Source organism: Anomalospiza imberbis, chromosome Z, assembly GCF_031753505.1.
Source record: "Anomalospiza imberbis isolate Cuckoo-Finch-1a 21T00152 chromosome Z, ASM3175350v1, whole genome shotgun sequence".
Lineage (NCBI taxonomy): Eukaryota > Metazoa > Chordata > Aves > Passeriformes > Viduidae > Anomalospiza > Anomalospiza imberbis.
Window position 1 is genome coordinate 73,536,835 of NC_089721.1, and position 17,830 is coordinate 73,554,664.

At 65.4% G+C, this 17,830-nt stretch overlaps 3 protein-coding genes across 3 annotated transcripts; 2 read left to right on the forward strand and 1 right to left on the reverse strand.

Annotated features, from left to right (window-relative positions):
- The first annotated feature begins 3,522 nt into the window (after positions 1-3,522).
- Positions 3,523-5,592, forward strand: EXOSC5 (exosome component 5). The gene is made up of 6 exons (XM_068177621.1): positions 3,523-3,680; positions 4,074-4,187; positions 4,845-4,966; positions 5,049-5,189; positions 5,256-5,345; positions 5,428-5,592. Exons 1-6 carry the CDS (start codon positions 3,575-3,577, stop codon positions 5,518-5,520), a joined length of 666 nt encoding a protein of 221 aa, XP_068033722.1. The 5' UTR covers positions 3,523-3,574; the 3' UTR covers positions 5,521-5,592.
- A 3,538-nt stretch (positions 5,593-9,130) lies between these two features.
- Positions 9,131-13,583, forward strand: EMC4 (ER membrane protein complex subunit 4). The gene is made up of 5 exons (XM_068176071.1): positions 9,131-9,265; positions 9,379-9,478; positions 10,240-10,393; positions 12,259-12,419; positions 13,504-13,583. The coding sequence occupies exons 1-5, from the start codon at positions 9,189-9,191 to the stop codon at positions 13,537-13,539; spliced, it is 528 nt and encodes a 175-aa protein (XP_068032172.1). The 5' UTR covers positions 9,131-9,188; the 3' UTR covers positions 13,540-13,583.
- Positions 13,584-14,268: 685 nt separating this feature from the next.
- On the reverse strand, positions 14,269-17,620 carry TOMM5 (translocase of outer mitochondrial membrane 5). Its single transcript, XM_068176072.1, has 2 exons — positions 17,435-17,620; positions 14,269-17,176 (listed from the first exon to the last, which is right to left on the reverse strand). Exons 1-2 carry the CDS (start codon positions 17,553-17,555, stop codon positions 17,142-17,144), a joined length of 156 nt encoding a protein of 51 aa, XP_068032173.1. The 5' UTR covers positions 17,556-17,620; the 3' UTR covers positions 14,269-17,141.
- Positions 17,621-17,830: the final 210 nt, after the last annotated feature.

A 17,830-nucleotide genomic window follows, 5' to 3' on the forward strand; every position in this document is an offset into this window, starting at 1 on the left:
AATAAAACTGTCTCTTTTTCTCTCTTGAACTCACCAAACTTCTGTGTACTCATTTTGTGTCCAATAAAAACATCTGGAAACTTTAAAAAGAACTATAAAGGAAAACGTAACCCTTTTAAAAATGAGAGCAACAGCAGAATTCAGAACTCACCTGGCCAATCCCACTGGCGCTGTGAGCTGCAGCGTGCGGAGCTGTGGTGCAAAACCTCTGTCAGGTGAAAACACCCTCTGGGCACACACAAACCCCTGTTACTCTCTTTGGAGCCTGAGGGCTGTGCAGTGCCAGCGCTGCCCCAGGAACCGGTGCCCAGGTAACCACACGTCAGGTGCAAGAACGAGTGTCAGCACAGCCCCCCTGCCATCCTGGCTCCTCAGCACTGTCCCACCTGCGAGGGACTGGGCTTCAGGTGGAGCTGAAAGGGACCTGGGGTGCTGGTCAGCAGTGACTGAACACGAGCCAGCCTTGTGCCCACGTGGCCAAGAAGGCCAGTGGATGCTGGCCTGCCTCAGGAATGGTGTGGGCAGCAGGAGCAGGGCAGTGATTCTTCCCCTGTGCCCAGCACTGGTTGGGCAGCACCTCGAGTGCTGTGTCCAGTTCAGGGCCCCCAATTTAGGAGGGACATGGAGGGGCTGGAGCGTGTCCAGAGAAGGGCAAAAAGGCTGGAGGGGTCTGGAGCACAAGTCCTGTGAGGAGCAGCTGAGGGAGCTGGGGGTGTTTATCCTGGAGAAGAGGAGGCTCAGGGATGACCTCCTCAGTCTCTGCAGCTCCCTGAGAGGTGGCTGTGGCCAGGTGGGGATCGGGCTGTGCTCCCTGGTGACCACAGACAGAAGGCGAGGACACAGCCTGAGATGTGCCAGGGGAAGGTCTGGTTGGACATCAGGAAAAAATTCTCCCCGAAAGAGGGGCTGGGCGCTGGAACGGGCTGCCCAGGGAGGTGTGGAGTCACCGTCCCTGGAGGGGTTTGAGAAAAGCCTGGGTGCGGGGACACGCCGGCTCCGGGCTCCTCCGCGCCCCGGCGGGGCAGGAACCGCCGGCCCCGGCACCGCGCCCGGGCGACCCGGCGCTCTCAGAGGAGGAGGCGCCCTTGGAGGGTCAGGAGGAGGAAACCGAGCAGGAAATAAAAGGCCATCTCTGTGACACAGACTCCCCCTTCCCCTGGGCGCCTTTCCGTCGTGCCCGCCGTTGGCCAGGCTCCCAAGCCGTGGGGGATCCCGCATGGAGCCGTGAGGAAGTGATTCCTGAGCGTGGAGCGAGATTCCTGTCTCGTGTTTTGCCAGGAGAACTTCCCATCCCCTTTCAGAACCCTCCAGTCAACCCATTGCTGACATCTGTTTCTGTGATGAGAAATCGTCAGTCCTTTCCAGGCAGGGGCTCTGGAAGGGCAGGAGAACTCAAAGGGCCCGAGGCCATGTCCCCCGCTCGCTCCCGCCGTGCAGCAGCCTCTGCTCAGGTGTGGGTTTATGGAGGCCCTGGGCAGCTCTCAGGTGCCGGGATGTGGACTGCTCTCAGGGTCTGTGTCTCTGTGAAGTCCTGATGACCCCAAGATTGTAAAAGTCCTTTTTCTCCCTTAGCCCGAAGCCAGTGAAGAGCTCTGGAATGTGTCCGATTGTGCTTCCAAGGTTGTTTATTTCTTCTTCTCTAAACATTCTTTCTCTGACCTGCCGAGCTCTGGCTAGCAAGGAGGCCATGGCATTCTGCGTGCCCTCTCAGGCCGTGTTTATCTTTTATATCAAATGTTACGTATATTCTGTTTATAACAATGCACCAGTATCTAACATCTATGTTGGACAGTGTGTCCCTGTCCTAAACCAATAGAAAAGTGCGACCATCACACCAAGACACGGAGGGCAAGAAGAAGGAAAAGAAGGTCAGGACACACCCAGATTTCGCCATGTTGTCCCCTGAACCCCTTATCTTAAAACCCCCAAAATTCTACTTTTCCACCCTGCGTTAGTTCAAATATCACACTACTCAAACCCTTGTGGCTTGTAATTCCTCACACAGAGTTGGCAGCTTTTTCCATGGGCTAGAATCGAAGCCACAGGTGTTTTTGACTTCGTGCCAGGGGCTCTGAGCCCCCTGCCAGGGTCTGGAGACAGCCAGGGCAGCCAGAGGGATGTCCGGGACTCCGACACAGGGGACTGGGAACAAGGCAGGCACAGGCTGGCATCGCCCTGGTGGGCTCAGAGGAGCACGGAGGGTCACAGAGGAGCAGCTGCAGGAGGAGAGGAAGGTGCTGGGAGGTTTGCACTGTGCTTCAGCGCCGCCAGGCCCCGGGGATGGATCGGTACCCGGGAGCCGCTCACCCGTCGCCTGTGCTGGCCGGGTGTGCTCCCGTGTGCCAGCATTAAAGGAGAAGGCTCACGATGCCCGTTCCCACGTCCTGCGGGCACCCCCGGCCCCTGCGCACCCTGCAGCAGGATCCCAGAACAGACCCGAGGGATTTTCCAGAGATGGAGGAGAAGGGATCAGCAGCGAGCCCTGCCCGCTCCGCCGCAGCCTGCGGGCTGACGGCTGTCCGTTCCAAGCGGCCCAGCTCCCTCCCGGCCCTGGGCGGCCGGGACAGCTCCTAGGCCCGGCCCCGCTCCGGCTGTCCCCGCTGTCCCGGTGTCCCCTCTGTCCCCTCTCTGTCCCTCTGTCTCTCTGTCTGTCCCTCTGTCTCTCTGTCTCTCTGTCCCCCTGTCCCTCTGTCTCTCTGTCCCCCTGTCCCTCTCTCTGTCCCCCTGTCCCTTTGTCCCTCTGTCTCTCTGTCCCTCTGTCTGTCTCTCTGTCTCTCTGTCCCTCTGGCTCTCTGTCCCCCTGTCCCTCTGTCCCTCTGTCTCTCTGTCCCCCTGTCTCTCTGTCCCTCTGTCTCTCTGTCCCTCTGTCTGTCCCCCTGTCCCTCTGTCTCTCTGTCCCTCTGTCTGTCCCCCTGTCCCTCTGGCTCTCTGTCCCCCTGTCCCTCTGGCTCTCTGTCCCCCTGTCCCTCTGTCTCTCTGTCCCTCTGTCTCTCTGTCTCTGTCCCTCTGTCTCTCTGTCCCTCTGTCCCTCTGTCTGTCCCTCTGTCTCTCTGTCCCTCTGTCTGTCCCTCTGTCCCTTTGTCCCCCTGTCCCCCTGTCCCCCTGTCTCTCTGTCTCTCTGTCCCCCTGTCCCCCTGTCCCCCTGTCTCTCTGTCTCTCTGTCCCCCTGTCCCCCTGTCTCTCTGTCTCTCTGTCCCCCTGTCCCCCTGTCTCTCTGTCTCTCTGTCTCTCTGTCCCCCTGTCCCTCTGTCTCTCTGTCTCTCTGTCCCTCTGTCTGTCCCTCTGTCTCTCTGTCCCTCTGTCTGTCCCTCTGTATCTCTGTCCCCCTGTCCCTCTGGCCCAGCGCGGCGCCCGCCGCTGATTGGCTGTCACGGCGCCCGCCGCTGATTGGCTGTCACGGCGCCCGCCGCTGATTGGCTGTCACGGCGCCCGCCGCTGATTGGCTGTCACGGCGCCCGCCGCTGATTGGCTGTCACGGCGCCAGCCGCTGATTGGCTGTCACGGCGCCCGGCGCTGATTGGCTGGCGCACGGCCCGGAAGCGGAAGCGGCGGCGGAAGCGGAGAGACGGCGGAGATGGCGGTGGAGCTGGAGGCGGCGGACGGGCAATGCCGGCTGCGGGCCTTCTCCTGCGAGCTGGGGCTGCTCTCGCGGCCCGACGGCTCGGCCGCCTTCCTGCAGGGTCTGTGGGGCTGCGCTGCCCGGGGCTCCGCTTCCCATCCCTCCCCTTCCCATCGCTTCCCACCCCACCCCATCCCACCCCATCCCGCAAAGTCTGTGTGGCTCCGCTCACCGGGGCTCGCTTTCCCAGCCTTCCCCACCCGACACTCTCCTTCCCAGCCCATCCCGGCTCTGCTTCCCGGGGCTCCTCGTTCCTTCCCAGCCCTTCCCGCAGGCTCTGTGCTGCTGCCCGTCCCAGGCCTCCCCTTCTCTGCCTCGCAGAGCTCCCCTCCTGCACGTCCTGGGGCTCCCCTTCTCCCCTCGCCGGGGTGCCGTTCCCAGCCTTCCCACGGGGCGCCACCCTCCCGTTCCCGGGCGCGGCTGTCTCACGGTGAGCTCTGCTCTGTGTGCCCAGGGGACACCTCGGTGCTGGCCGGGCTCTACGGACCCGTGGAGGCCAAGGTCAGCAAGGAGCTGCCGGACCGGGCGGCACTGGAGGTGCTGCTGCGCCCCAAGGTGGGGCTGCCAGGTGGGGACCTGCCCTCCTGCCCCTGAACAAAACAGGTTCTTTCCCCCAGAGTCGCCAAATTTGGGTAATTTACAGGTCTACACATCAGATTTGCTGGGTGGCAAATCCACAAATCCAGCACAACCAAACCCCTTCATTGCTGCCCCGTTTTAGCAAACGAAGGCACTGGCGTTCGTTGGCTCCAGGTGTCCCAGCCGTGCGGGCAGTTCGTGCTGTCCCCGCTGCCGGGCACCGAGTCCCCTCTGCTGTCACTGCTCAGTGCCACGCTGGCTCTGTCCCCGCTCGGGTCCCGGCTCGCTCCGGGCCCTGCCCTGCTGCCAGCCCGGCTGCAGCCGGAGCCGCCCCAGCACGGCCGGCGCTGCCCGCAGGAGCGTGTCCCTTCTCCCGGGAGCTGTCCCCGCCGTGCCCGCGGCCCTGGCCGCTGCCCCGCCCGTGTCCCCTGCAGGGAGCTCCCAGTGCGGGGCTGCGGCGCCGCCCGGGCCCGGCCCCGCGGCCGGGGCGGCTCCACCGAACGGGGACGGCTCTGCCCGGGCCCGGCACGCCGCGAGCTCGCTGCGCGCTGGGCTCCGGGCCTGGATCTCCTCTCCTGAGCCCCGAGCGCCCCAAGCTCCCGCGGCACGGGGCCTGGGGCAGCTGACACCTCTGCCTGTCGTGCAGGCGTGCTGGAGCGAAGCCGGGAACAGCTGCTGCGGCAGACGTGCGAGGCCGTGGTGCTGGGGGTGCTGCACCCGCGCACCGCCATCTCCCTGGTGCTGCAGGTGCTCAGCGACGCCGGCTCTGTATCCTTTGCTGCGTGGGACGGCACCGGGGGGCCGGGGGGACCGGGAGCCATCGGTGCCGTGGGTGCCTTGACCGGCCCAGCTGCTGTCCTGCTGTCTGAACGCCGCCTGCATGGCGCTGCTGGACGCGGGGCTGCCCCTCGCCACCCTCTTCTGCGGAGTCACCTGCGCCCTGCAGCCCGACGGCACCATCCTGCTGGACCCCACGGCCCGGCAGGAGCAGGTGAGCCCTGGGGGGAGCCCTGCTCCGGGTGTGCCCTCCCAGCCCTCCTGACCCCTGTCCCCGCAGGAGGCACGCGCCATCCTCACCTTTGCCATCGCCAGCAGCGAGAGGAAGGTGCTGATGTCCACCACCAAGGGCAGCTGCTCTGTGGAGGAGGTGAGGGACTCCCCGGGAGGGGTTTTGCGGTGCGGGATTCCCTCACAGGGGGCCCCTCACACCCAGCCCCTCACCCCTGCAGATGCAGCAGTGCCTGGCCACAGCCCAGCAGGCCGCCAGCACCATCTTCCAGTTCTACCGCAACTCCGTGCACCGCCGCTACTCCAAGTCCTGAGCCGGGGACGCCCTGCGGGCAGCTGGACTGGCCTGGGCCCCCAGCCCTCAGTAAAGCAGTGTTTTCCCTCCACTCTGCCTCTTGAATCCGTCCTGCGCCTACAGGGTCTCCTGAGAGGGGCACACACGGGGACAGATCTGGGGATACGTGTCCCAGGGCCTGCTGGTTCCTGAGACCCCCAGGGTGGGGACACACACACACAGCGTGGGCACGGGCCTGGCGGGACACCCAGCATGGAGTCTGCAGGTCAAAACACCTGTGCTGGAACACCCAGCATGGCGGCTCTGGGGTGCCACACCTGTGCTGGAGCACCCAGCATGGCGGCTGCGGGTGCCACACCTGTGCTGGAGCACCCAACATGGCGGCTGCGGGTGCCACACCTGTGCTGGAGCACCCAGCATGGCGGCTCTGGGGGGCCACACCTGTGCAGGTACACCCAACATGGCGGCTATGGGGTGCCACACCTGTGCAGGTACACCCAGCATGGCGGCTGCGGGTGCCACACCGGTGCAGGTACACCCAGCATGGCGGCTCTGGGGTGCCACACCTGTGCAGGTACACCCAACATGGCGGCTCTGGGGGGCCACACCTGTGCAGGTACACCCAACATGGCGGCTGCGGGTGCCACACCGGTGCAGGTACACCCAACATGGCGGCTGCGGGTGCCACACCGGTGCAGGTACACCCAACATGGCGCCAGGGGCGTGCCGCCCTCCCGCCACACGTTCCCCGCACGCCCAAGATGGCGGCGCGGGCGGTGAAAAGTTGCCGTGGCCCGCTGTGACCTTCCGAGCATGGCGGCGCCGCGGCGTGGCGACTGCAGGCCTTCGTGGGCGTGGCTTGTGTCACCGCGGCCAATTGGGAGGCGGAATTGCGCGGAAACACGTGGTGCGCGGGGCGGTGCTGGCGCCTCTCGCCGCGCATGCGTGGTGGTTGAGGGTGGAGGAAGGGTCAAAGAGCATCCGTGGGGGCGTGGGGGCAATAACGGGGGTGTGGGGCACAATAACGGGGGCGTGGGGGGCAATAACGGGGGCGTGGGGGGCAATAACGGGGGCGTGGGGGGCAATAACGGGGGTCAGTGGGGGCAATAACGGGGGTCAGTGGGGGCAATAACGGGGGTGTGGGGCACAATAACGGGGGTCAGTGGGGGCGTGGGGGCAATAACGGGGGTCAGTGGGGGCGTGGGGGGCAATAACGGGGGTCAATGGGGGTGTGGGGGCAATAACGGGGATCAGTGGGGGGCAATAACGGGGGTCAATGGGGGTGTGGGGGCAATAACGGGGATCAGTGGGGGGCAATAACGGGGGTCAATGGGGGTGTGGGGGCAATAACGGGGATCAGTGGGGGGCAATAACGGGGGTCAATGGGGGTGTGGGGGCAATAACGGGGGTGTGGGGGCAATAACGGGGGTCAATGGGGCAATAACGGGGGTCAGTGGGGGTGTGGGGGCAATAACGGGGGTCAGTGGGGGTGTGGGGGCAATAACGGGGGTGTGGGGGCAATAACGGGGGTCAGTGGGGATGTGGGGGCAATAACGGGGGTCATTGGGGGTGGGGAGCAGTGACGGGGGGCAGTGGGGGTGGGGGGCAGTGGGGACGGGGGTCATTGAGGGTGGGGGTCATTGAGGGTGGGGGTCATTGAGGGTGGGGGTCATTGAGGGTGGGGGGCAGTGGGGGTGGGGGGCAATAGCGGTCAGCGGGGCACAGGGTGGGATAGCGGGGGGCAGTGGGGCCTCGGGCTCCGTCACGGGGCGCGGGGCACAATAACGGGGTGCAGCGGGCAGCGGTGAGAGATGAGGACTGGGGCCGTCAGCGCCGTGCCAAGCCTGGCGCAATAAAAATTACCTTAAAAACTGGTGGGAACCAAAAAGGAGCCCCGGCGAGCCAGGCCGCCCTGCAGCCAGTAACGCCGCAGTGAGCGCGGGGGCCGCGCTGGGACGCGGGGCACAGGGGCGAACAGGGGCGAACAGGGGCGGGGGGCGTCTGTGGGGGTCCGTGGGGGTCTGTGGGTGTCGGTGTGTCCGTGGGGGTCTGTGGGTGTCTGTGGGTGTCGGTGGGTGTCGGTGTGTCTGTGGGTGTCTGTGGGTGTCGGTGTGTCCGTGGGTGTCGGTGTGTCTGTCCGTGTCCGTGTCTGTGGGTGTCGGTGTGTCTGTGGGTGTCTGTGGGTGTCGGTGTGTCCGTGGGTGTCTGTCCGTGTCTGTGGGGGTCCGTGGGTGTCGGTGTGTTTGTGGGTATCGGTGTGTCCGTGGGTGTCGGTGTGTCTGTGGGTGTCAGTGTGTCCGTGGGTGTCGGTGTGTCCGTGTCCGTGGGTGTCGGTGTGTCTGTCCGTGTCTGTGGGTGTCTGTGGGTATCGGTGTGTCCGTGGGTGTCGGTGTGTCCGTGGGTGTCTGTGGGTGTCGGTGTGTCTGTCCGTGTCTGTGGGTGTCTGTGGGTGTCGGTGTGTCCGTGGGTGTCGGTGTGTCTGTCTGTGTGTGTCTGTGGGTATCGGTGTGTCTGTGGGTGTCTGTCCGTGTCTGTGGGGGTCCGTGGGTGTCGGTGTGTCTGTCCGTGTCTGTGGGTATCGGTGTGTCCGTGGGTGTCGGTGTGTCTGTCCGTGTCCGTGGGTGTCGGTGTGTCCGTGGGTGTCGGTGTGTCCGTGTCCGTGGGTGTCGGTGTGTCTGTGGGTGTCCGTGGGTGTCGGTGTGTCCGTGGGTGTCGGTGTGTCCGTGGGTGTCGGTGTGTCTGTGGGTGTCTGTCCGTGTCTGTGGGTGTCTGTGGGTGTCGGTGTGTCCGTGGGTGTCGGTGTGTCCGTGGGTGTCTGTGGGTGTCGGTGTGTCTGTCGGTGTCTGTGGGTGTCTGTGGGTGTCGGTGTGTCTGTGGGTGTCTGTCCGTGTCTGTGGGGGTCCGTGGGTGTCGGTGTGTCTGTGGGTATCGGTGTGTCCGTGGGTGTCGGTGTGTCTGTCCGTGTCTGTGGGTATCGGTGTGTCCGTGGGTGTCGGTGTGTCTGTCCGTGTCCGTGTCCGTGGGTGTCGGTGTGTCTGTCGGTGTCTGTGGGTGTCTGTGGGTGTCGGTGTGTCTGTGGGTGTCTGTCCGTGTCTGTGGGGGTCCGTGGGTGTCGGTGTGTCTGTGGGTGTCGGTGTGTCCGTGGGTGTCGGTGTGTCTGTCTGTGTCCGTGGGTGTCGGTGTGTCTGTGGGTGTCTGTGGGTGTCTGTGGGTGTCTGTGGGTGTCGGTGTGTCCGTGGGTGTCGGTGTGTCCGTGGGTGTCTGTGGGTGTCGGTGTGTCTGTCCGTGTCTGTGGGTGTCTGTGGGTGTCGGTGTGTCCGTGGGTGTCGGTGTGTCTGTCTGTGTCCGTGGGTGTCGGTGTGTCTGTGGGTGTCTGTGGGTGTCTGTGGGTGTCTGTGGGTGTCTGTGGGTGTCGGTGTGTCCGTGGGTGTCGGTGTGTCTGTGGGTGTCCGTGGGTGTCGGTGTGTCTGTCTGTGTCCGTGGGTGTCTGTGGGTGTCGGTGTGTCTGTCCGTGTCTGTGGGTGTCGGTGTGTCCGTGGCTGTCGGTGTGTCTGTGGGTATCGGTGTGTCCGTGGGTGTCGGTGTGTCTGTCCGTGTCCGTGTCCGTGTCCGTGTGTGAGAGACGGGGTCCTCACGTGCCCACCCGCGTGACCGCGCACGTGCCCGCCCACGTGACGCGGCGCAGACATGGCGGCGGCGGCGGCAGCGCTCCGGGGCCGCCGCTTCAAGTGGTCGCTGGATCTGGGGGCGGCGCCGGGGGCTCGGTGAGGGCCGGGGGGGCCGAGGGCTCCATGAGAGCAGGGGGGCTCGGTGAGGGCCGCGGGCTCGGGGGGCCGGGACCCCGAGCCCTCCCGCTCACCCGCCGCGCTGTCCGCAGGCCCCGCGGAGCCGCCGAGGGCCGCGGCCCGCTCGGGTTCGCTGACCGGCAGCTGGGGGAGGGCGGCGTCCACGAGAGCGACAAGATCCTCATGGAGAAGGTGTGCGGGAGCGGGGGCACGCCGGGCACCCCGCGGGGGTCGGGGGGCTCCTGTCTCCCCACACGGCCCGGGCACCTCTGCAGGAGTGCTCCCTGCCCGCCGCCCTGCTCGCTGGCCCGGGCTCCGCGCACTCCGGGCCCCCGGGCAGCCCCTGGCCCGGGTCCCCAGGGGTGGTCCCTGTCCCAGACACGCGGGTGCCCGACCCCACGGCGGCTGCCGGGGGCCGGTCGCTGCCTCAGGCCGCCCGTGGGCCCCCCACACCCCGGCTCCCCGTGGGGGTGCTCCTTGCCCCGCCTGCCTGCCCTGCCGCGGCCGTGCGGGTCCCGCCAGCCCCGGGCACACTGACGGCTGCTCCCTGCCCTGGGACCCCAAAACGCCGGGTCCCCACACCCACCCTGAGATCCCCCAAATGCTGTGTCTCCGTACCCACCCTGGGTCCCCAAACCCGCCCTGGGACCCCCAAATGCCGGGTCCCCATACCCACCCTGAGATTCCCCCAAATGCTGGGTCCCCATACCCCCCCTGGGTCCCCATACCCACCCTGAGATCCCCCAAATGCCGGGTCCCCATACCCACCCTGAGATCCCCCAAATGCCGGGTCCCCATACCCACCCTGAGATCCCCCAAATGCCGGGTCCCCATACCCACCCTGAGATCCCCCAAATGCCGGGTCCCCATACCCACCCTGGGTCCCCATACCTGCCCTGGGACCCCCCCAAATTTCGGGTCCCCACACCTGCCCTGGCCCCCTGTGGTTGCAGCGCTGCTGGGACGTGGCTCTGGCACCGCTGAAGCAGATCCCCATGAACTTGTTCATCATGTACATGGCCGGCAACACCATCTCCATCTTCCCGGCCATGATGGTCTGCATGATGGGCTGGCGCCCGCTGCAGGCCCTCATGTCCCTGTCTGCCAGTGAGTGCAGCCCCTGTGCGGGGACAGCCCCACAGCGACAGCCCCTGCGTGTCCCACAGCCCCACAGCGACAGCCCCTGGGTGTCCCACAGCCCCACAGCGACAGCCCCTGGGTGTCCCACAGCCCCTGGGTGTCCCACAGCCCCACAGCGACAGCCCCTGGGTGTCCCACAGCCCCTGGGTGTCCCACAGCCCCACAGCGACAGCCCCTGCGTGTCCCACAGCCCCTGGGTGTCCCACAGCGACAGCCCCTGCGTGTCCCACAGCCCCACAGCGACAGCCCCTGGGTGTCCCACAGCCCCTGGGTGTCCCACAGCCCCACAGCGACAGCCCCTGCGTGTCCCACAGCCCCTGGGTGTCCCACAGCCCCACAGGGACAGCCCCTGGGTGTCCCACAGCGACAGCCCCTGCGTGTCCCACAGCCCCACAGCGACAGCCCCTGGGTGTCCCACAGCCCCTGGGTGTCCCACAGCCCCACAGCGACAGCCCCTGCGTGTCCCACAGCCCCTGGGTGTCCCAGAGCCCCACAGCGACAGCCCCTGGGTGTCCCACAGCCCCTGGGTGTCCCACAGCCCCTGGGTGTCCCACAGCCCCACAGGGACAGCCCCTGGGTGTCCCCGCAGCCCCTGGGTGTCCCCACAGCCCCCTGGGTGTCCCCACAGCCCCCTGGGTGTCCCACAGCCCCTGGGTGTCCCACAGCCCCATAGGGACAGCCCCTGGGTGTCCCCACAGCCCCTGGGTGTCCTACAGCCCCACAGGGACAGCCCCTGGGTGTCCCTGCAGCCCCTGGGTGTCCCCACAGCCCCTGGGTGTCCTACAGCCCCACAGGGACAGCCCCTGGGTGTCCCACAGCCCCTGGGTGTCCTACAGCCCCACAGGTACAGCCCCTGGGTGTCCCACAGCCCCTGGGTGTCCTACAGCCCCACAGGGACAGCCCCTGGGTGTCCCACAGCCCCTGGGTGTCCCCACAGCCCCACAGGGACAGCCCCTGGGTGTCCCCACAGCCCCTGGGTGTCCCCACAGCCCCACAGGGACAGCCCCTGGGTTACCCCGCAGCCCCTGGGTGTCCCACAGCCCCTGGGTTTCCCCACAGCCCCTGGGTGTCCCACAGCCCCTGGGTTTCCCCACAGCCCCTGGGTGTCCCACAGCCCCTGGGTGTCCCACAGCCCCTGGGTTTCCCCACAGCCCCTGGGTGTCCCACAGCCCCTGGGTTTCCCCACAGCCCCACAGGGACAGCCCCTGGGTGTCCCACAGCCCCTGGGTGTCCCACAGCCCCTGGGTTTCCCCACAGCCCCACAGGGACAGCCCCTGGGTGTCCCACAGCCCCTGGGTTTCCCCACAGCCCCACAGGGACAGCCCCTGGGTGTCCCTGCAGCCCCTGGGTGTCCCCACAGCCCCTGGGTGTCCCCACAGCCCCACAGGGACAGCCCCTGGGTGTCCCACAGCCCCTGGGTGTCCCACAACCCCACAGGGACAGCCCCTGGGTTTCCCCACAGCGCCTGGGTGTCCCACAGCCCCTGGGTGTCCCCACAGCCCCTGGGTGTCCCACAACCCCACAGGGACAGCCCCTGGTTACCCCACAGCCCCTGGGTGTCCCACAGCCCCACAGGGACAGCCCCTGGGTGTCCCCACAGCCCCTGGGTTTCCCCACAGCCCCACAGGGACAGCCCCTGGGTTTCCCCACAGCCCCTGGGTGTCCCCGCTGCCCCATGGATGGCCAGATGTCCCCCACAGCCCCAGTCTCCTCCACGTCATTCCCCTCTGCCCAGCACTCCCCCCATGATGCTGCCCACCACTGTGACCCCTGTGGCAGCTCAGTGGCCTGGGGGTCACTGACAGGCACCCCAATCCCCTCTGTCCCCCCAGCTCTGAAGGCCCTGGAGAGCTCAAGTCGGCGGGCCCTGCAGGGTCTCGTGTTCCTGGTGGGCAATGGGCTGGGGCTGGCACTAGCCCTCTACAAGTGCCAGGCCATGGGGCTGCTGCCCACCCGCCCTTCCGACTGGCTGGCCTTTGTCACCCCCCCGCAGGTGAGCCAGGGGTGCTGGGGTCACCCTGCAGAGTCTGGGGTCATCCTGCAGAGTCTGGGGTCACCCTGCATAGTCAGGGGTCATCCTGCAGAGCCCAGCGTCACCCTGCAGAGTCTGGGGTGCTGGGGTCACCCTGCAGAGCCTGGGGTCACCCTGCAGAGCCCAGCGTCACCCTGCAGAGTCTGGGGTCACCCTGCAGAGTCAGGGGTCACCCTGCGTAGTCAGGGGTCATCCTGCAGAGCCCAGCATCACCCTGCAGAGTCTGGGGTGCTGGGGTCACCCTGCAGAGCCCGGGGTCACCCTGCATAGTCAGGGGTCATCCTGCAGAGCCCAGCGTCACCCTGCAGAGTCTGGGGTGCTGGGGTCACCCTGCAGAGCCCGGGGTCACCCTGCATAGTCAGGGGTCATCCTGCAGAGCCCAGCGTCACCCTGCAGAGTCTGGGGTTCTGGGGTCACCCTGCAGAGTCAGGGGTCACCCTGCATAGTCAGGGGTCATCCTGCAGAGTCAGGGGTCATCCTGCAGAGTCTGGGGTGCTGGGGTCACCCCGCAGAGCCTGGGGTCACCCTGCAGAGCCCAGCGTCACCTTGAAGAGTCTGGGGTCACCCTGCAGAGTCTGGGGTGCTGGGGTCACCCCGCAGAGTCAGGGGTCACCCTGCAGAGCCCAGCGTCACCCTGCAGAGTCTGGGGTCACCCTGCAGAGCCCAGCGTATCCCTGCAGAGTCTGGGGTTCTGGGGTCACCCTGCAGAGCCCGGAGTCACCCTGCAGAGCCCGGAGTCACCCTGCAGAGTCTGGGGTCACCCTGCAGAGCCCGGAGTCACCCTGCAGAGCCCGGGGTCACCCTGCAGAGCCCGGAGTCACCCTGCAGAGCCCGGGGTCACCCTGCAGAGCCCGGAGTCACCCTGCAGAGCCCGGGGTCACCCTGCAGAGTCTGGGGTCACCCTGCAGAGCCCGGAGTCACCCTGCAGAGCCCGGGGTCACCCTGCAGAGTCAGAGTTCCTGGGGTCAGCCCGCAGAGTCTGGGGTCCTGGGTCAGACACCTGGGGCCCCCCACTCACCCCTTCCTCTCTCCCCTCTCTTGGCAGCGAATGGAATTCACTGGGGGGGGCCTGATCTTGTGACCCCCTGCGCCCACCCACCAATAAAGGCAATGGCAGGATGGTGACATTGTTTCTGGGGACTCCGCGCAAGGCAGCACTGGGCTGGGGAGAAATAAAAAGTGTTTATTGGGCTGTACTGGGAGTGCGCTGGGATAGCACTGAAGTCTGTGCTGGGAGCGCCCTGGCAACCTTGGGACCTGCACTGGGAGTACTGGGAGCTTTGGGGCCTGTGCTGGGACGTGCACTGGAGCTTCTCTCAGAGCCACAGGACCCATACTGGGACCACTGGGAATATACTAATGGCATACATGGGGAGAGCTGCAGCCTGAGGCGGCCTCTGTACTGGGAACGCTAGGGATCATATCAGGATCTTGATTTGACTGTAGGTCATGCTGGTGTCGTACTGGGAGCACTGGGGCTGTACTGGGATCCTGCCTGAAGAGCTGTGGCTCACTAGCATTGTACTGGGAGTGCTGGTGGTATGTTGGAAGCACTGGGCACATACTGGGACTGTGGCAGCCCGTACTGGTATTGTGCCAGAAGACCTGTGGTGCAGGCCAGTATTGTACTGGGAGCAGTGGGCCCACACTGGGATGGTGCTGGGTGTGCCTACCCTGCTGGTTTCTGCAGCATTTCACCATTTTACTTTGGTAGTTTCCCCATTTTGACTGTTTTTCTCAGCACTTCTTGCCCATTTGTGCCCTTTTTTTTTCCCTTTTCTCTTATTCTTTCATACTTTTTTCCCCCCACTTTTGCAGTGATTTCTTTCACTGTTGCTGCCAGCAAAGCCCAAACCTCTGCTTTCCAGTATGGACCAGTGCCTCCCAGTCTAGCCTTGTACCCTCTCCAGGACTTTGAGTGTGATCCAGGACTCCAGGATGATGTTATCATGGCCCAGAGCCCAGTCCCAGTATAACCCACCAGCTCCCAGTGCCTTTCCAGACCAGCCCAGTGTTCCCAGTGTCACCACAGTTGCCCTGGGGGCAGGGCCTCCTGATGCAATCAGTGGAGACCTGCTGATGTCACCTCAGCTGGCCGGGCTGGCACGGTGACCCCAGGCACAGCATTTCCCGATGGCCACACCTCCCACAGACTCATCCAGGCTGGAAAATCCCTCCCAGCCCGTCCAGTCCAGCCTGTGCCCTGTGCCCACCTTGGCCCCAGCCCAGAGCTCTGAGTGCCACCTCCAGGAATTCCTGGGACACTCCAGCCCTCCCTGGCACTTCCAAGGCCTGAGCTCCCTTTCCATAGGGGAATTCCTGCTGCTGCCCACCCTGAGCCTGCCCTGGCCCGGCCTGAGGCCGTTCCCTCTCCTCCTGTCCCTGTTCCCCGGAGCAGGGCCTGTCCCCTGGTGTTAGCAACACTCAGCAGCAATAAACCTTGCTAAGAGCAGTGCAGCACCGAGCAGCAGCCACTCCTCGCCTGGCTGCTGGCACGGGGAGCTGTCTCCTCTCAGATATTGTGTGTGCATGCTGAGCACAGAAAGGGCTCCTGTTCCCAGGCTGCGTGTACATGTGTGCTCACAGGTTCTCCCAGAACAGGCACACACGTGGTGACCATTGCCCTGAAGTCGTTAAGGCACGTTCCCTCCCACCAGCACACACATGCCCCTGTCCCGGGGGTGTCTTTGGTGGTCCCTGGTGGCCAGTGACCCCACAGCTGTGTCTGACCACTTGGTGAACTGCTGCTGCTGTGTCCAGTTAGGAGAAAGGCTGGCACAGCTGGCCTAGCTCGTCAATTTGTGAGGCTTGGAATCAGTGGAGTGTAGTTTCTTTTTCCTTTCCTTGGTTAATGTTTATTGTACTTTTGATTGTGCACTTCCATAGTTAACAATTTTGCTAAATGATCATTGTATTCACCCACCAGGTGCAATCCATTCTTCATGGGGCAGCATTGTCAGGAGCTGTGCACAGCCACAAGGTGCCCCCTGAGCCTCCTTTTCTCCAGGCTGAGCCCCTTCCCAGCTCCCTCAGCCCCTCCTGGGTCTCCATTCCCTTCCCAGCTCTGTTCCCTGGACACTCCAGCCCCTCAGGGCCCTGCCTGAGCTGAGGGGCTGGAGCTGGACACAGAGCCCTGGAGATGGAGGCTCAGCAGTGCCGGCACAGGGGACAGCCACTGCCCTGTGGCTGGGACAGCCCAGGGCCCTGGGCCTTCCTGGCCACCTGGAATCAAGTCCACAAGCCGTTGTTCTGAGCCCTCCTGGCAGCATTCCCTGTCCTTCCAGCCTGGAGCCTGCTCTGCCAGGGGACACTCACAGTAATGCCAGCGGGAGGGTCTCCTTCCCCTGACTCTGCCCCATTCCCCATTGGAGCTCAGACACCACTGCTCATCCCAGCAGGGCAGTCACAGCGGGTGACAGTCCCTGGCAGTGACACAGCCAGCCTGGGAAGGGACCCCGTTAGCAGAACCAGTGGCCTGTAAGGCAGGGAGACAGATGTGGGTTACAAGCGGGAAGATTTTGAAGAGATGCCTGGCCAGTGCTGGACAATCACAGAGCGCTTCCCTGTTGGCAGGTGCCCAGGACTGGGATGGCTGGATGATTTGTGGGAATGCCAAGGCACAGAAACAGCTGCTCTGAGGGGCACAAGTGCCTGGGGGTCCCGTGTGGATCTTACAGGGGTCTGGGCTTGTGCTGACCTGGGGACACCTGTGTGTTGTTTGATATCCTTTCCCCAAGGTCAGCGTGTAACACAGCACGCCCACCACATGCAGACCCTCAGAGCCCTGGCCCTGCTGCTGGGACTGTCCCCAGCACAGGACCTGGCAGGGACACCCCTGGGCCAGAGCAGAAGCAAAATCCCCCTTCTGAGACAGGAGGAGAAAAGCCTCTTCCTCCCTGCAGCCACCAGGTCACCTGAGCTCAGGAATGCCCTGGATTTCGTTTCCCAGGGGAATGCAGAGCCACTGTAGATGGGCGATTTCCCTGGATGCAGCAGGCACCTGAGGCTGCAGGCAGGGAGTCTCCAAGGGACGTGGCTCTGTTCTCAAAAAAACACCCAGTTCCCAAGCCTGAGCTGCACTTCCAGGGCCCTCTGCCCTGGGGCTGAGCCCCAGCCCGTGAGCCAAGGGCAGCTCCTGGCGGTGCCTGGGCCACCTGGACCACCAGAGCTGGCTCAGCCGGCCGGGGGGCTCCCTGTCCTCTGAGCTATCCCCACCTTGTGTCTGCACCTGCAGCACATCCCACCTGCGGCCTGCCTGCCCTGCCCTCCAGGAGGCTCAAAGGGCAGCAGCTAGGGAAACCATCCCGGCCAACTCCAGCCTACCCAGCGACTGTCACGAATAAACAGCGACCAGGGCCGAGGAACGCAGCTGCTCTCCCGTTTATTTCAGTTATTATATTTCAACTTATTTCACGCTGTAGGTGCGCTAGATGCAGGGGAGACCGGGCGGGTGGGGGAGCCGGGCAGCCGCAGCGTGTGCGGGATGGACGGGGCTCTGCTCACACGGCACGGGCAATGTCCTGTCGGAGGAGCGCGGGGGCCGTGCCGGGCCGTCAGCCCCGCGGCAGCGAGGCGCTCGGGAGCCGCGTGGCGCCGGCTGCGTACCGCTCTCTCCGCCTGTGCCCAGCGCCGGGGGCAGCAGCTGCTGTTCATCGCGCGGGCCGTACGCCGGGCCCCGAGGGCTCATATACTGTCCAGCTTCTTCAGGACGAAGGGAGCTGAGGGAGAGAACAGCGCGAAGTCGAGCCTGGTCCGCGGCGCGACTGCTGCGGGCCTTGCAGCGCCTCGGACAGCCCGCCCGCGCCCGGGACACCGCCCCCGCGGAGGCCGTGTCCCGGCGGCCCCGGCACGGCGCCCAGACGCGGCACGTCCCGGGAACGCGGGCCCGACAAGGCCCGGAACGTCCCGGGAACGGGGGCCGGGACATCCCCGTAACGGGCCCGGCACATGCCGGGGCAGGACACCCGGTCACTCACTGATCCGCAGCAGTGCGACGTAGATGAGGAAGTTGCGGACGGAGGCGAGCACGTCGCGGCGCATCTTACGGCGGAGCTCCTCCGGGTCCATCTTGGGCCCCAGCCCCTCGATGCGGAACATCCCTGAGCGGAGCGCGGTCCCGGTCCCGACACGGCCCCGGCGCCACTGGCGGCCACGCGCGGCAGGACCACGTGACCGGGCGCGCCGCGCCTCACGTGACCGCGGCGGCCCTACGTGCGCGGAGCGCGGGGACGCGGCCGGCGCGCGGAGATGACATCACTTCCGGTCGGGCGTGAGGGGAGAGGGACGGGGTAATGGGGCAGAGGGACAGCGACAGCCAGAGGGACAGGGAGCGGCTCGGGGAACGGAGACAGCGACAGCCAGAGGGACAGGGA

Bases quoted from the DNA above. Each gene is read 5' to 3' on its own strand.
- EXOSC5 (XM_068177621.1), top strand. From the start codon at position 3,575: ATGGCGGTGGAGCTGGAGGCGGCGGACGGGCAATGCCGGCTGCGGGCC. The intron at 4,188-4,844 runs GTGGGGACCTGC...CCTGTCGTGCAG, and splicing joins CCCCAAGGTGGGGCTGCCAG to GCGTGCTGGAGCGAAGCCGG. The intron at 4,967-5,048 runs GTATCCTTTGCT...TGACCGGCCCAG, and splicing joins TGCTCAGCGACGCCGGCTCT to CTGCTGTCCTGCTGTCTGAA.
- EMC4 (XM_068176071.1), top strand. From the start codon at position 9,189: ATGGCGGCGGCGGCGGCAGCGCTCCGGGGCCGCCGCTTCAAGTGGTCG. The intron at 9,266-9,378 runs GTGAGGGCCGGG...CGCTGTCCGCAG, and splicing joins GGGGCGGCGCCGGGGGCTCG to GCCCCGCGGAGCCGCCGAGG. The intron at 12,420-13,503 runs GTGAGCCAGGGG...CTCTCTTGGCAG, and splicing joins CCTTTGTCACCCCCCCGCAG to CGAATGGAATTCACTGGGGG.
- TOMM5 (XM_068176072.1), bottom strand. From the start codon at position 17,555: ATGTTCCGCATCGAGGGGCTGGGGCCCAAGATGGACCCGGAGGAGCTC. The intron at 17,177-17,434 runs GTGAGTGACCGG...TCTCTCCCTCAG, and splicing joins CGTCGCACTGCTGCGGATCA to CTCCCTTCGTCCTGAAGAAG.